Here is a 17,712-nt window from a genome sequence, read left to right as displayed (position 1 = left end):
TAGAGTTTTGGTATTTAAAAAGAGAGAAAGCTATTGAGCCCAAAAAGGTACTCAAAACATGATAGTTACTAATAAAATGCAAGAACAAACACTTTTAAAGATTATTTATTAAACATTGAATTGCAGAGATTTAAAAATCAAATTGCAAAAATTTGAAGCTGCGTCTGCCAAGCTGCATCTACTTTTTTTTTTTTTAAACCTGCACTTTTTGACACTAAAATTCAGTGTTAAGGGTAGATAATTTAAATCGATTTTTGGAGTTAACCTTGATCCTATACCAGTCCTACCCCTAAATTAACACCAACCCTACCCCTAACCCTAATTCTTACACTAACTCTAACCACACAACAGCCTACCCTAGTCTTACCTGTACACTATCCCTAACCTTAACCCTACATTAATACTAAGCCAGCATTAACCCTACACTAACCCTAAACCTATCCTAACACCAACCCTACCTAACCCTAACTTTAACCCTAGCCCTAACTCAGTACTGACATCAGCACACAGATATCCAAACTCACACAGTACAGGGCACTCTGTGGCACACTCTGCTCTGTGACTGTAGCACTCTCTGCTCTGTGACTGTAGCACTCTCTGCTCTGTGACTGTCCCTCTCCTGCTTCTGCTCCAGAATGATGTCTATGCCAATCACACAGGGATAGTGCTGGGCAGCTGATTTAAATGGGTTTAGTGGGCTATATGCAGCGCTCACTTTGAGCGTGGCATACAGCTCATCTGTCACGTTGGAGCCACTGACGGGGAGGGGGCCCTAGGTATCAAATGATACTTAAGTCTCACTGGATTGAGCAGGGATCTAACCCTGCTCACACCAAAACTGCAGGATGTTTCATGCACATCTAACAGTGTTAATGGCCACTATTTTTAGTACAGCATAAAATGTCCTAACATCCTTAACCCCTTAAGGACACAACTTCTGGAATAAAAGGTAATCATGACGGAATATATCTGTCATGTGTCCTTAAGGGGTTAATGGATTATAGCTCTATTACCGTCTGTATCCTATCCTTAAACATTATTGAGTTGAATTATTGGATGTTTTGTAGGAAGGACTGCAGCATGAAAGAACAGAATGTATTCAAGATACCACTTTCTAGAGCTCAGTCATATTGTAGCATTTCATAGTGGAAAGCTACTATTGTTTTTCTTAAAATGTCCTGGAAATCCGTTCAGTACTGGCAGGAAATTATCAAACCTGTCACTTCAAACAACAGCTGGGAAAGTGGCACTAGAATTAAATAAAAGGCTACTAGTGTAAAATGAGTGATTTATCAGTAATATTAACCCTCTGTATTCAGCATCTCCTAAATTATACTAATGGCAGGCAGTTAACTATTTATGATGCGTTTAATGCATAAGGATCCTTGACAATTCTTCAAGAAACTCTAAATAAAACATGACATTTTTACACTATATCAAACATTTTCTTTTAACTGATTGTGACTAATGATCAGCAGCTAACAAAGACGTGAAGGAACTTCATGGACCTGAGTCTTTTTATTTTACTATTTTTTACCTATGGTGAATCACTAAACTTGCATCTTGGAATTTATATTGACATGTAGAGAAATTAGAAACATGCTTGGAAGGGTGAACATTTTTACATAGCGTTCCGAGATCATCTCAGCTATCAGTGAATATATTAAACTAGAATAGCTTATTTAGTATTTGTATGTTTGTACTTTGTATTGTAGTTGTTTATTGTATTGTGTTCTCATATTAGTAATGTTTACAAAGTTTACAGCACATATCTCTTAGAGATGACCAAAATGGTCTGTGTGTGATGTTTTTTTTTTCTCCAAACTACACAACATATACATATGCTAATATATTCATTGATACCTTTGTTTGTCTTATGTCACATAATTCAAGAGTTACTCCAAGCCCCATGACCACTCCAGTGCTTTGGTCGTGGAGTCTGTTTGTCCACTGTTACATTATGAAACACTCCACATACAGGATTTTAGCTCCTTTGATACTGCAGGTGTATTTCCACCTTCAGCAGCATTATTGGGGCATGGAATACTCAACCAATGAATGACTGACGGTATTGCCATCCGGTTATGGCAACTTTGCAGAAGCCAGATGTTGTTTACCCAGCACCAAAGACGGCCTGTGTCTGGTAGTAGCCCAGGTAAAAGGGCAAACCATTGCAAAACGGGAACTATTGCATTGCAGGAAACGGCAACAGGGTGCTTTTTTTTTTTTTACAACATTACCATTACAGCAGGCTGTAAGTTAAAGCTTTGTGTAAGGCAGGGGATATGAGAGCCCTGAGAATGGCCAAAAGCACAGAGCAATCTTAATTTGAAAGCATATGAACACTCTGAGAGATAAAGAAACCCCAGACTATTGTTTCTGACTTCTGACTTTGGGCCTAATTAGTGGTATCAAGGTGTAACTAATATCCATCTTGGTACAGTGAGTGCAGGGTCCACACTCAGGTCTGAAATGTCCGTGCTAACTGTGCCTAGAGAGGTATCATCTACACCCTGCTGATGAGGCCCAAAAGAAGGCCAACGCGACTGCGGCTGCTGTGTCTTTGGTGCAGAAGGACCTTTCCAGCAATTCAGATCTGGACTGCTCTTATTTTTGAGATCTGAGTGGGGACTAACCAACTGACAAGCTTTTGAGGTTTCTCTGAGCTATTGCCTGTTCCCAAAATTTTTATGGTCTCTATTTTTGCTGTAAGGTTTGCATAAACCAACTATGCTAAGTGTTCTATTCATACTTAAGTAAAGGGTGAAAAGTCACAACAATTCGCACAGTAAAAAACACTGAAAGGTTATAGGGAAAATTTTGAACGCAGGAAAAGCTAGAAAAACTTGCCTGTTGACAGCCTAACCACAGACAACCTCTTCAATGGATGACAGTGCATCTAGATACGGTCATGGGAGTTTCTACTTTATGATAGCTGGGCATGACATGCAATGAAACAATGACTGTATTTGCAAAGATCAATATTGATTTTTTACTAAGTACAAATGCCTTATTATTTTATTTAAGAAGCAAATATAATTTCTAACTTTTTCTGCAAGTACATTGATTGAATAGTCTGTGGTGAGGGGGAGGGGGGAAAAGGGTAAAATCCCAGCTGTTGTGGAACTACAGCTTTCATGATGCCTTATAGCTACAAAAGATGATAATCTAAATGTTGTCCATCATAAGCCTGTGGCATCACACACACAATTTAGGAAGCAAACAATTTTAACGAAAAAGTATTAAAAATAATATCTTATGTAGATATTTTACCTCCATCAAGCAAACTCTGAGCCCTATACCTGTTTAGCAAAAGATGAGGGTTAATTGAAAGAACTTTATAAAATAATTCTAACATTTGTTTAAAAACCTAATTTTAAAATAATTTAAACAATACCAAAACGTTTGCATGTATCAAATCCTACCTGGACTGAATGCAAGCTGGGATAAAATGACTTCAATATCTTTGTCGAAATAAAGCAGTGAGGATCTTTTCACTCTAAATATCTCTAGACTACATTTGACATGCTACACAGCCTGCCTTAGAGCTGGATGTGCGTCTTGGGAACTGCAGTTAAAGAATTTCTAGGAAGCCAAAGTTATTCATTGACTCCTTGCCAGATGGGGCAAGCAGGTGCCACTGAAACAGTTAACGGTATCAAGAAGCACATTCCACAAAATATATGAGGATATCAAATGGATCAGAGTCAGACACCAGTTATAAAATGTTAATTTTCATCAACTGTTGCCAACCTTCAATACAGCACCAGATCAGTGGAGGTTGGTTGGACATTAAGTATAGGTAATTAACTTAACGAGATGTTTCGATAAAAAGAAAAATAATAAGTATTAATAATAACCTTGGTGTGATTTGAAGATGGAAGGTTAACTATCAAATGAGAGCATAACATGCCTCTAAAATATAGTAGATGCATGGAATAACCTTCCAGTGGAAATGGTAAAGGATATGTTGTTCCAAAAATATCATTCAACAGAACATATGAGCAAAGTAACAATTTTTTAACACTTTTTTTTTAATTGACTTCCTAATTTATATTAAACTTGGTTAGGTTTTTTATAAGGACATGTAAGGGTGTTATATACTGATGCAGGATATATTATTTAGAAGCATCCATAGTTAAAGGCATACTGTATAATAACATAGTAGTATATGCTATTCTATACTATACTACACTATACATAAAATAACATAAAATAACAGAATATGCATAAAATAACAGAATCAATAACCAATCCAAATGTTTTCATAAAAAAGTTTATGAATTTTTTAAAATTATTATTCTTTTTTAAATTTCCAGTAGACCCCCACCGATGAATGCACCCACGTGGATTCCTATAAGTAATGGAATTACTGCATTATACATATAGCATGTGTTACCTTTGCGTTATCCCCATGGTGAGGCTGTTGTTATTGTTTATGTCCATAACATTGTAAGAGGTTTTGTCATTGATTTTTGAAGATTTTGTGAACAGCTTCCATGGGCACATCATTTTTCAAGAAAGAATTCTTTTCTCAGACTGGAGGTGCAAAAAAGTCGTCTTTGGGCCAGCCTACTGGATAAAAATAGATGTTGGTTTTAATAAAAATATATAAAAATAATAATAACAATCTTAGCTTTAAAAAAAGGAAGACAACAACGCCCGCTTTAAATGAATTCAGGAAAGGGTTGCTTTCTCACACTTCTAGACGAGAAACATCCTCTGTTGACTCAAAATAAAATGACCTTCTGTGATACGATTACATTGTACTATGATGATCACAATCATTTGTAGTGTTTCTTAAAGTTATTCACCTTCAATGAGGATCAGCATTCAGTATGAATATTTTGCATTGTTTCAATGAAATATTTAACATTTAAATGACTCAATGCAGAATTGCCAGTGTCTTGAGTATATAAAACACCTGTGAGTTTATTCATTATGCAAAGAATTGAATTGATGGGCAAACGACTTGCTAAATTTAAGTTAAAATAGTCAGGTTTGAAAGTATATATCTAAGAGCCCCTAGACCGGTGGCAGGCAGCCTTTTGCTCTTCAGATGTTTTGGACTACACCTCCCATGCTTTACCAGCATTATGGATGTAAGAGTATTATGAGAGATGTAGTCAACGACATGTGGAGTGACAAAGGGTGCATAGCTCTGCCCTAGACCAACCTTCAGCATTTAACAACCTCAGATAGATAATGACAATCAGACTATTAAGACTCATTGCTTAGACCGGCCACACTGATTCCGGTAAATATGGTCCATCCCAAAACACTTAAAAACTATAGTGCCCTAGTGATTGTCTCTGCCACTTGTCCTGTTCATCACCTAGTCACTTCACACAGTCTAGAACTCTGGAGGTAAAACTTGGCCATGTTGCTAGAGAACTGAGGAAACTATACCAGCATCTGAAGAACCAACTAGGTATTGTGAAACTCATTACTATATACAAGAGTAAGCTACTTTATCCTTAGTTCCCTACCCACTTATCATCTTTTATGCAGGGAGTGAATATTTATCAGCCAATCTAGGTTCTTCCATTGTTTTGAAATGATGTACTGCATGTATTACATAAACCGCTGTTAATTAGAGGTTTGTGGGATTTGTAGTTATTTGCCAACTTTCTCTGGAAAGCAATACACAAAAAACACAAACAGGGATTTTCATTGTTAACGTTCTATGTAGCATTTTCATGAATGAAACTACTCGTAGCCATGCACGTTTGTCGTCTTTGAAAGTCTTTCCCTAACTTTACGGTGTGTGCAAGATGTGCCCGCACAAACGTTACATGACCATTAACGATCATTTCAAGATAGCAAATTGCTGCTGAGTTTATATTCTATTAAAGAATAGAGTGGGTAAGAAATAGGGAACTCATTACAGCTTCTACATTATAAACTATACAAGTGTCATATGCGGTTAAGATGCCTGGAACAACCCATTAAGAAGCTTCTCACATTCTATGTATTAAGACTAAAATTTCAAATTACTATGTCAAGTCAAATGATGTACATTCAATTATTGTAGCTTGATATAAGTAAACTTGCATTTTGTTTAAAAAAAAATAAAAATAAACTTCATTGCTACACCTGTATACATGTATACATACTTTACTATGTTTACTTTAGCATGGTTTACAAAATGAAATATAAAAAAAAAAAAACAATATATGTAACCCCACTTACTTCATCTCTGTTCCACCCCTGGTCCCCACCTGGATGAAATTTGTATAGGTCAGGAGGGGATCTAGTCAGTCTCTCTCACTCATGAGAGAGGACAGTAAATTTATGGCACTCCTCTCCCCCCCCCCTCCCCCCCCCCCTGAACAGGGGAGGAGGTAAGTAGTCATCTGTTTGCATTTTAATGGCTTTTTTGGAATTTGCATATCCAGAAATACCTGCAGAATCAATACAAATACCCATAAGAAGTGTATCTGATCATTTTTAATTCCGGTTTTGTTAATAAACACAGCTACGATAAAGTGTTTACTAATATACCTTAAGAATATCTAGTTTTTAAAGTAGTACTTTAGTCATTTGCATTGTTCGGTTCATGCTTTAATTGCAGTGGGATAAAAACAGGATTGGTGAGATTTACGTTAACAACCAATAGTTTACTTTAACCTACAAAGTGTATCACTGCAAGTAAACTGTAATGCGATATCAGTCATCACTAAATCTCAGTTTCTTTTTCTATTATATGTATTTTATTGAATCAAAAGTTAGAGTAACATACTTCAGATTTTTCTTTTTTTTTAAAGCTACATTTAGCAGTTTTAAAAAAAAAAAAAGAAAAAAAAAAAAAACTATGAACAAAGTATTCTAAACAAAACATCCATTAGTTGTTATTTTCATTATTTCAATGTGGAATTACTACTGTTTGGGGAAGATGTATTCAGGGTTGGGTTTTTATTATTAGTAAGCAGCTGGAGGGTGTACAAAAAGTGTAAAAAAGTTTCTATTTTTACGAGACTATGTGTGCGAAAATAATTAAGTTATTTTTTTTTTTTATATTTCCTGTAAAGACTGTGTGATTCTTTGAGCAATGTCGGTCAAGGCTCTGCTAAACCGTTAATTCAATATTTTTCCAGCCAATGTCATGTAAAGTCACCCTTCTAAGTATTCTATTGTTAATAATTTCCTTTATAATATGATTAAACTGTCCAACTAGGGGCTGTCAGTGGACTTGGGTATTAGTTTTTGGACAAACACAAATTTCAAAATTACAACAAAATTAAACGAATTGCTAGTTGGATAAAATGTCATCCTGAAATTCATTCTTTGTGCATTAGTTTAGTTTATTACAAGGAGGGAGCTACCAGCTTGCAGCTGCCTTTCTGTAATATTTAAAAATAGAAGCAGAGGGGAGCTGTGCTCCCTGACACTTCCTAAATCCCCCCCCCCCACCATACCGGCCTCACCCTGCGGGAGTCCATATGACTCTATCAGTATGTGGGAGGTTAAATCCTCCCTCCTGCCTCTACCTGCCTTGCTGTGAGTAGGGGCAGCTCTTCTAAACAGTGAACCAGTGGCTGCTCATTTCCATAATAAAACACTAGAGACTGGGCAGCAATAGCTGTCCAGTCACTAATCCAATGAAGGGGGACCTCTGTGCCCCCATAGTGGGGGAGACACATTAAAATAAATAACTGTCCGAGACTTTTCTTATAACAGTGAGCAGCCACTGGCTGCTCACTGTTTAGTAAACCTGCCCCTATTTGTGCCAGGTAGGGGAAGGAGGGAGGATTTAAACTCCCTCATTTACTAATACTAAGTATTTTTTACTTAGTATTAGTAAAGTTGTCTGAGAGACCAAAATTAAGATGGAAGGGCTTTTCGTAATTTTGGTATTTCAGCTTTTTAGTAGATATCTCCCTAATACTTGTAGTATTGCCATAGGAGTACCAAAAATGAGCTATCTACTAAACAGCTGCGTAATTTGGTACCCTCAAATATGGCAATCCCACAAGGATACAAATATAGGAAGTTATCTACTAAACAGCTTCAAGATGCAGCCGCGGCCCGCAACATGGATCGGAATCTCATTTGTGAGAACGAAATTCCAAAATTTAAATAATTGCTAAAGTATGTCTTAAAAAGAATGAAACTCAGTTCAGGCGATACCATAATATTTTTCGTCCGAATGTATTTAAAGTGTGTTCAAAGCCTTGCTAACAGCGAAACGCTTCTCATCTTTTGACAGTTCATTATACCTGCTTTGTTACCTTCCAAAAATAAACCAGAAAGACATGCCCCTGGGTATAAGTATCGTCATTGTATTTTAAAGAGCTTGACAATCTGCAGACTCACCCATTAGCAGAAGTTCCAGAACCATCAAAGAATTCTGTCAGCCGCAATGTTTCTTTGCCGTGTAATAAGCTGTTAAAATAATTACGTCTGTGGCTAAGTGCTCGTTTACTAGTTTTATTTATAAATCTTCAGGATGAGAAAACTTCCTTCTCTGTGTCATCGCTAACCCTAATTTACATTGGGAGTTTCCATATCTCTGCTTATTGAAGGAAATGCATGAATTGGCTGATAGAGAATTCTAGCCTCTTTCTCTAGGGTTCTGAACATGTTACACAGGTGAGACTGTATCAACGCAGTTTTGTTTCTTTTTGGTCCTTATCATTCCATCATCAGAACAAATGGAATGCTATTCTAGCTCCAAGCTTTTGGCTTTGATACTGTACATGTGCGGGAAGTAAAATAAATAAATAATTAAAATAAAAGACTGTCTTTTGATAACTCGACACACAGTGCCTAAGACTAGCTTGTTTGCTTTATCCACAGTCCATATGTTTAGCACCGTGTACATACTTTTGTATTACAATCTCATATGTGTCAGGCTGTACTACTTACCATATGACCTGTGTTTTATATCCATGACTATACCCTGAGTATACTAGTACCTAACGTCTATGCTTTTCTGTCACAAATGTTTAAACGTGTGATTCTTCTACATACCTCAATAAAAAGTATGATTGGAAAAAAAATTAAAAAAGAAATAAAGAAAATAAAATCTACAAAAATGTTTTAGAAATGTATACTGTGTGCGTGTACTTCCAAAAAAACAATACAAATGTGCCGAAATATCACTTTTATCTCTTGAAGTATGTAATGGGTAACATATCTTTCCCTGAATCTTTCAATAATGTGAATAATTTGTTTTTAAATCCTAAAAATAAGTGTTTTCAACAAAATAACTGGATTGCTGATATTTTAAATACCATTTTATTAATGCAATGCATTTCTCATAAGCCATAGAAGAACTTTTTGTTGGTAAGTCTTTCAAGGAGCATTTTCTTAACAGATATAGCGAGTTCCTATCAATGTGCGTATGCGCAGTTGGCTGAAAGCCAGAGACGCATTTTAAACATGTCTTATATTTCTGTATCTAAAGTACACACTTGTTAATTTTATATTGAGGTTCATAGTTCTCTGTTGTTTCAGTTTGAATGTCACGTTAGCTGGTGACTGTTTTGATAGAAAATATAGTGCACGTTTTGCATTAATAATTAACTTTTTTTTTTTTAAATCAGGAATGCCCAGGAAGTAGATTCTCAATTCTTGCAGGAACTTCAGAACCCTTTATGCTTTGCTAACCTTAGAGCTTTTAAAGCATCAATGTAGTTGTGTCTATGGGCCTGAGGACCTGCTTTATGGCTTCCCATCTGCTAAATGGTAAATTCTGTACATGTGGGATATTTGAGTTGTGGATTGGACTGGACTTTTAGGTTTAGATGATTGATTCCAACGTAATGTAATATTTTAAACTAAGTGTTAACAAGTATGTGAATGTGTAATTTTTCTAAGGCATTTAAAAAATGCCTTTGAGCATCTCCCTTTCGCTTTCTCTTTTTATTATTCTAAAGTTATCTTAGTTATTTCCCTCATTTGGGGGCTTTATTGGATGTAGCCCCATATTCTACTTCTACTTCAGACACAAATTTATATGCCCCTTTAAACGCCCTTCCCCCATACCCCATTGTTTAAGTGCAGTGCTACCTATCTGTGAGCTGTAGCAGCACCTTGTCAATGATCTACAATTAAAACGACACATTTTAATGACTTTTAAAGAAAAAATTGGGGCATAGCCGAGCTGACATTATGATGCATAGGTGCACACTAGCACACATTAGCAAGCATGTCTGGATGCAAGAGAGGACAATGACCAGGCAGGGAATATATATATGGTGTATGCACGTGCAACATTAATTACTAAAGTCTGGGATCAGGAGAGGGAGAGTGTGTTTATGAGTGAAGTAGTGCGATTATGTGTGCATGTGTTTACAAAGGACAGAGAGAGAGAATGTGATGTGCATGAAGATGGTTGTATGGAACACAACAATAAAAAAAAAACCTTTTGAGAACAGTGGGAGTAATGAAAATGGAGTTCAAGGGAAACTGAAATGAGAAGAAAATGAAGATAAGAGTTAAGAGGAAAATAGAAAAGGGTAAACAGGAATAAAAGAGAGGGAAACAAATGTGGCAGAAGGCAGGAGAATGACACAGAAAAAGCATAAGAACAAAAAGTATGAGAAAAATAAAAAAGATGTGGTTAATGTGATGGAGAAGATGGACATGGAGCATGAAAGGTAAGTGTGGATAGCAACTGGAAAAGAGGGGAGAGACCATGGAAGAGAGCTGGGGAGAACATGGAAGATAGCTGGGGAGAGGAAGCTAAATGATGGACAAAGACAACAGGAGAAATTGAAAGAACATGGAGAAACAAAGGGAAAAATTAAAACATTAAAAATCACCGATTTCTTGTATGGATTTTTTTTTTTTACAAAATGCTTCCTTCTTCTTTTAAACGTATATTAAAGATTTAGCATAATCCAGTTCAGACAAGGCAAAGCCAGCCCAAACATTGAAAGTGAAGGGGTAAAATTGCATGGTTATAGGCATTTTAACTAAAATTGTTTAGAGGACGTTAACACATAATCTTAGTGGATTTACCTGTGACTGCGGTGTCACTCTTAGGAGAACCAAAACCTAAAGCATTGATACATACTATATACTATATATATTAACAATGAAATATCACACATTTTCCACAGTAATAGTGTCCTATAAGCTTTTGTATTTTTTAGGATATTTATGGTATTTGAGTCAGGGTAGGATGAATTTATTAAAGCACCATTTCGGAAGGAAATATAGAATATAATATAGAATATTAAGTATGAATATGAAAAAGTACAGAAGTAAAAATAAATAAATAAATAATAATTTTGAATTCGCCATTAAGAACATTGACAATTCCCCAAAAGGCAGTGTAATTGAATGTTTCTATCAGCCTTACCTGTCTGACTATCTCTGTTTCGATCTGGTATTTAACAGGTCGGATATATCATACTGTGAGGACAGTGGCAGCCTTTTATAAAGCTTCTCCACAGTGTTCACATAACAGAGTATGCAAATCAGGTTAATAGAAAGGAGGAAACTCGATTGGAAAAGTCCTTTGTACAGTGATGTGATGTAACATTTTGCTTTGCATGACTCAAATGTTTTCATTTTCATTTTTGTATTTTTGTTTCTCTTTTTTTAGAAAGTTGGGAAATATTGGAGATTAATGTTAAAAATAAAATGTGTGGAAAGCTGGCTTATTCAAAATGCCTCACTGCCACCTAAGAGGATCTTAAGCAATAGGCTCTCATACCGTATATTACTAACCTGTTTTGTATTTTATTTTTATTTTTTGGGGGGGCGTAGTATTTACTTTCGTTTTCATTTTGGTTGTTTTTTTCCTTCAACCCTTTTTTCACTTCATAATGATGTTTGAAGCTTTATGTCTGGGAAAATAAACATAGTCACAAATATCCCCTCTGTAATAAGTGTTTTGAATTAAGAGCAGAAGTCAGTGAAAATGATTCTTTATGTTGTGTTATCAATTGATGTGTTCACATGTCAAAATGTGAAGTTAAATAGTAGATAATTGGAACTATGATGGTCATTTCAAAAAAGCATAATTTCATCAAAACCTAGATACCTTCTGGTGATTTTCCAGTCAAAGTATCTTGGTTCAAGCACTGACAAAGGTGCTTTACCAGACAAACACTATGAGTACCATTATGGATTATTGCAGGGTAGATGTGTTGTTAGGTGTTGTGGCGAACAGAAACTTGCCATGGGATTCTGGAGGGGCCTGCTAGCCAGCCTCCTGCCTCAGGACTATGGCCCATATGTTAGACTTTGGTTTAGGACTGTGGAAAGGCTTTGTTCATGCCTTTTCCTTTGTCTGGTTCGGTGTATGGGATCCACCAAATGGATTAGACTTATGCTGATTGTATGCCGAACCAACTGCCGAACAGTGAGACCACCAAGGGAAATCGTGTACCGCTGGTTGACACTTTTGACCCATATCAACACCTTAACTGCAAAGTTCTAAGCGGTCAGCTATGTGGCCACCATTCGCATGGACGAACACGTGGCGCCTGCCATCTTTATCATCGAACGCATACAGCGGTGTTTGGTCGTTAAGTGTATTGAACTATAATTGGGAACTCAACGGCGCGAACACCGCTGAGACTTCCACCTCCAGTTTAGTTTGGGAAATTATGTGCGAATGGAACAGCGTTCGGTGGAAGCAAACTCCTGAACAAGGGGCACATGACCAGCTCACATTTCAAACTGTTGTAGTCCTTATTTTAATGTGTTTCGTACTCTCAAAAGAGACCGACCACTCAGCCTTAATTCATGGAACTCTTTTGGGCAGGCACATTGTGTGCCTTTGGTCTAAACTATACCCCAATGGCGTTTCGGCTGCGTTCATGGGATTTGAGTGCATTTGGGACATGTTGGGCGCTCAGATCCAAGCTTTCTGGGGATATAGGACTTGAGGGGGTACCTTATTGTTGGGGTGTTATTGATAAGTATGTCCTGGACCTGAGAGTTAATGTCATTAAGTTGTGTACTTTGTCACAGTCTCCTCTCAGGTCCAGTGGGGAATGCCCCTGGAATATGTATTAGGAATGGTGACCTGCATATGAGGCCAGTTGGGCTGCCAATAAATCAGTTCTCCTTCACCCTCAACATAGAGCCTCATCTCATGCTGGGAGGGAACAGCTATATTTGCTACTCTGGGGATTGCTATAAGCACTATACTCCCTTGGATTATAATCACTTGCTCTTTTAAGAGCATACTGCTACACTCTCTTGGAGAAGAGGTCATCTCTGAGAAACCCTCAGGATTTATGGAAAGGACAGTCTCAGAGCCTTGTTAGCCCTATTCTTTTGGGAATTGAAAAGTAAAATTAAAAACGAATACACTTATTAAAATATGGCTGTGAAAAAAACATAATGTAAAAAGACAGTGACATAAACATATATACTGGAGAAAAGTGATAAAATCTTTATCTTTCTAATATATATGTTATGTCTAAAAGTAAAATTTTTAAAAATGTATTTAATTAACCTCATTTTTCGCTCTATAAGATGCACTTAACCATAAGACGCACCTAGTTTTTAGAGTAGGAAAACAAGAAGAAGAAAAAAAAGTGTTCCTTACCACTCACTCCCCTCCCCCATAGTGTTCCTTATCACCCACTCCCCTCCCCTGTCCCATAGTGTTCTCCCCCCCATCCCATAGTGTTCCTTATCACCCACTCCCATCCCCTGTGCCATAGTGTTCCTTATCACCCACTCCCCTTCCCTGTCCCATAGTGTTCCTTATCACCCACTCCCCTCCCTCTCCTGTCCTATAGTGTTCTTCCACCCACTCCCCCCGTCCCATAGTATTCTTCCACCCACCCCCGTCCTATAGTGTTCCTTACCACCCCTCCACCTGTCCCTTAGTGCCCTTCTCTCTCCCCCCCTTGGTCCCCGGTAGGTCTCCTACCTTTATGTAGCGTGGCGGAGCAGAGCAGTGCACACCGCAGTACAGGTACGGGAGATTCAGCTTCCTGTTCCTGGCCGGACTGAAAGGAAGTGAGCACTGAGTGCTCACTTCCTTTCAGTCCGGCCGGGTACAGGAAACAGAGGTTCCTGTAGTGCGGTGCGCACTGCTCCGCTCGGCCACACTACATAAAGGTAGGAGACCTACCGAGGACCAAGGAGGGGAGAGAGAAGGGCACATTCGCTCCATAAGACGCACAGACATTTCCCCTCACTTTTGTGAAAAATACGATCAGTTTCGTAATGTTATAATATGTCTACAACAAGCAGTAGAGGATTGTATATCTTAATCCTGTTTAGCCATTGTACACTGAATCACATAATTTCACACGATTTATTGCATGTTTGCATGAACAAAAATATCAGAATCACACACTGAACCTCTCTTTCAAAAATAAATATATATATATATATATATATATATATATATATATAGAACACCCCTCACATTTTTGTAAATATTTTATTATAACTTTTCATGTGACAACACTGAAGAAATGACACTCTGATACAATGTAAAGTAGTAAGTGTACAGCCTGTATAAAAGAGTAAATTTGCTGTCCCCTCAAAATAACTCAACACACAGCCATCAATGTCTAAACCGTTGGTAACAAAAGTGAGTAAACCCCTAAGTGGAAATGTCCAAATTGGGCCCAATTAGCCATTATACCTCCCCGGTGTCATGTGACTTGTTGGTGTTACAAGGTCTCAGGTGTGAATGGGGAGTAGGTGTGTTAAATGTAGTGTTATCGCTCTCACACACTCTCATTCTGGTCACTGGAAGTTCAACATGGAACTGTTAGTACTGCATATATAATGAAAGCACCATTGCAGGTCAGGGGACAGAGATACGATTCTTGTTGTGACAGCAAGCAATATATATATATTACTTGAATCTGATTACTACATTCACAGTATCTTTTGTTAGTCAGTATTGACATTAAATTATATCTGTACCATAGATTGCAACGTGTAGCTTCTGATGACTATGGATAAAAGTAGATATAAAACAACAAAATAGTGGGTAATAATAATCAATTATTAAAATAAACAATATCGGCTGACACCCTGCTAAATATTGTATGCCACTCTTGCTAAACCTATGAATGCATCAATAAAAAACGAGTGACACAAAAAAAAAAAAAAAAATTACTAAAGTCTGAACAGTGGGGAAAAAACAATTGCTCCTTATCAATGATCTATTTTAACTAAGCATCAGCTAGTACGGTAATACATTTGTTTTTTTAACTCCTTCGCAGTATTATCATTTGTCTTGGAACATCCCTAATGTAATCAGATTTGTTTTGGATCTCCTTTATTTGAAGGTTTAAAATTGCTTTTATTGTTATTTTTTAATACATTTAATGTATGTATATATTATGCTTTGCTAACCTTACAGCTTTCAAAGCATCAATGTAGTTGTGTCTATGGGCCTGAGGACCTGCTTTATGGCTTCCCATCTGCTAAATGGTAAATTCTGTACATGTGGGATATTTGAGTTGTGGACTGGACTTTCAGGTTGTAGATGATTGATTCCAACGTAATGTAATATTTTAAACTAAGTGTTAACAAGTATGTGAATGTAAAGATGCACATGTAGATTTCAGCGCTTAGTGGATAGTCCCCTTTTTAGTAATAAGGGTGTCTCAATATAAAGAGCATTAAAAACAATAAAACATATGTAAACAAGGTAGAGAATAAAATGGAAAATCAAAAGTACAAACAACTAAAGTCCAAAATAATTGTGGACAAATACCAACAACAGAAAAAAGAAAAAAGAAAATCCAAAGTCTGCAAAATCTGGGTATAAGTCCTGCACAAAAATAGTCCAATAATGTAGTGGATCATGGGGGTCCAAATATATGTGGAAATACCTTAGATAGAAGGAGACAAAACTGTATATAGTGTAACTCTGTGACAAAAGTTTATTTCTCCAGATATAAAAGATTCCCCCCCTACATAAATACTCTTACATGAATAAAAACGTAATACTCATCGTGAAGCAGTGAAAAAAACTCCGTGCTCGCTCGTGTAAAGTCCAGATGGAGCTCCGGTTTCCCAAAGAAGACAGCTGCTACCCGGTGCACTCGGGAGGGCTGTCTATGTTTCACTATTAGTGGTTTAGAACGTTTTTTTGATGTGAAAACATAAAATAAGTAAAATAAATAAAATAAATGAGCAGTCTTTATCTTAGAGGTTGCATTAATAATACAATGCAAAATTAGATTGTTTAGTAATATCGCATTTTTCTTTAGAGACAAAAGTTGGATTATCTCTTAAAGAATCAGTGCTTGATATAGCCCTAGACTCCCCACATAACATAAAATATAAGGGACATAGTAAAATTCTATATTGAGACTGAAACCTAAAGCGCCATGTTTTAGATATAAAGTTTTTAAATACTATACAATTTTGATAACTTCAGGTTTTTCTCTAAAGGTACACATCCCAGATGGATTATAACTTTTTGAAATCCTAACCAGAAATGAGGTATATATACTGATACTAGTGTATCTAAAATGAGGTGTATAGAAAAAGATGAAACACATAAATCAATCAACTAAAACCTATAATATATTTGCTAGTTCTAGTTCTGCCTTCAAGCCTGAGGGGGTAAGGGTCTTCAAATTGTAGATTGTAGTATGTGAATGTGTAATTATTCTAAGGCATTTAAAAAATGCCTTTGAGCATCTCCCTTTCGCTTTCTCTTTTTATTAATCTAAAGTTATCTTAGTTATTTCCCTCGTTTGGGGGCTTTATTGGATGTAGCCCCATATTCTACTTCTACTTCAGACACAAATTTATATGCCCCTTTAAACGCCCTTCCCCCATACCCCATTGTTGGTATGCTTTTAGTGTATGTATATATATATATACTAAAAGCACCATTGCAGGTCAGAGAACACAGATACTGTTATTGTTGTGACAGTAAGCAATACAAATATAATGCTTTTGTTGGTCAGTATTGCCATTAAATTAAAGTAGATATAAAACAACACAAAAAAAAGTTACATAAAATATAGAAAGAGTATTTGTAAAAAGTCCACCACAAGACTGAGGAGTTTAAGCCCTCCAACTTTATTAGAGAAAGTAACAAAAACTTTCCAAAAAATTTGAGTTTTAAAACGTAACCTTTTTTTTTTCAAAGTCTCATTTTCATTTATTTTGAATTGTAAACAAAAATTTCCTTTGATGGGAGGGATAACTCTTTTTGGAGGTCAGGGAATGACTTAATGCCTTCTGTATCACACCACTTACCGGTATCTACGGCATGGATCCTCAAGTCTGCCCATTGTGTAACTGAGAGGTCTGTTTGTTTGGACCGATTAGGTTCGGTGTCCAGGTATTCCATGTTTTTAGTGTGTGTTTTGTGCGAGAGAGTTTGGTTTTCTGCGCGGCCTGTAAGGGTTCGGCTCTCCATAATAATGATGTCATATAATTCGGTGCCATGGAAGTACTCTCTAGAGATAGCACAGAGGAGTCTAAAGACTTGTCAGGAGATGTATCCCTTGTGAGAGTGCAGATGCTATATAATATGATCGGACTCATGGTATTTCCAAGATCCCCTTCTGTGTGGGTCTCCTGACTCTTCAATGTGAGATGCGTGGAGGACATTTTTTCCAAACATGAGCATTGATGAGAGCTTGAAATTTCTTCAGTATAGCATTAGGTATCTCAATTTGGATTGTCCGGAATATGTACAATATCTGTGGCATGACCATCATCTTGATGGTATTTACGCGACCCAGCCACAACACTTCCAGGTTTCCCCATTTTTTAATTCTTGGTCCAACTTATTTAGCATGGGTA

At 36.8% G+C, this 17,712-nt stretch overlaps 1 protein-coding gene across 1 annotated transcript in view; it reads right to left on the bottom strand.

The window, feature by feature from the left end:
• NOS2 (nitric oxide synthase 2) overlaps positions 1 to 6,251 on the bottom strand; it is a 40,819-nt gene extending 34,568 nt beyond the window's left edge. The window contains exons 1-2 of the mRNA XM_063444089.1: positions 6,193 to 6,251; positions 4,400 to 4,575 (exon numbers count right to left, since the gene is read on the bottom strand). Of these exons, the coding sequence (XP_063300159.1) occupies positions 4,400 to 4,512 (113 nt within the window). The 5' untranslated portion in view covers positions 4,513 to 4,575; positions 6,193 to 6,251. The remainder of the gene's footprint in view (positions 1 to 4,399; positions 4,576 to 6,192) is intronic.
• Positions 6,252 to 17,712: the final 11,461 nt, after the last annotated feature.

This window comes from Pelobates fuscus, chromosome 1 (genome assembly GCF_036172605.1).
Source record: "Pelobates fuscus isolate aPelFus1 chromosome 1, aPelFus1.pri, whole genome shotgun sequence".
Classification (NCBI taxonomy): Eukaryota; Metazoa; Chordata; class Amphibia; order Anura; family Pelobatidae; genus Pelobates; species Pelobates fuscus.
Note: the sequence above shows the minus strand (reverse complement) of the source record. Positions and strands in the feature narration are given on the sequence as shown.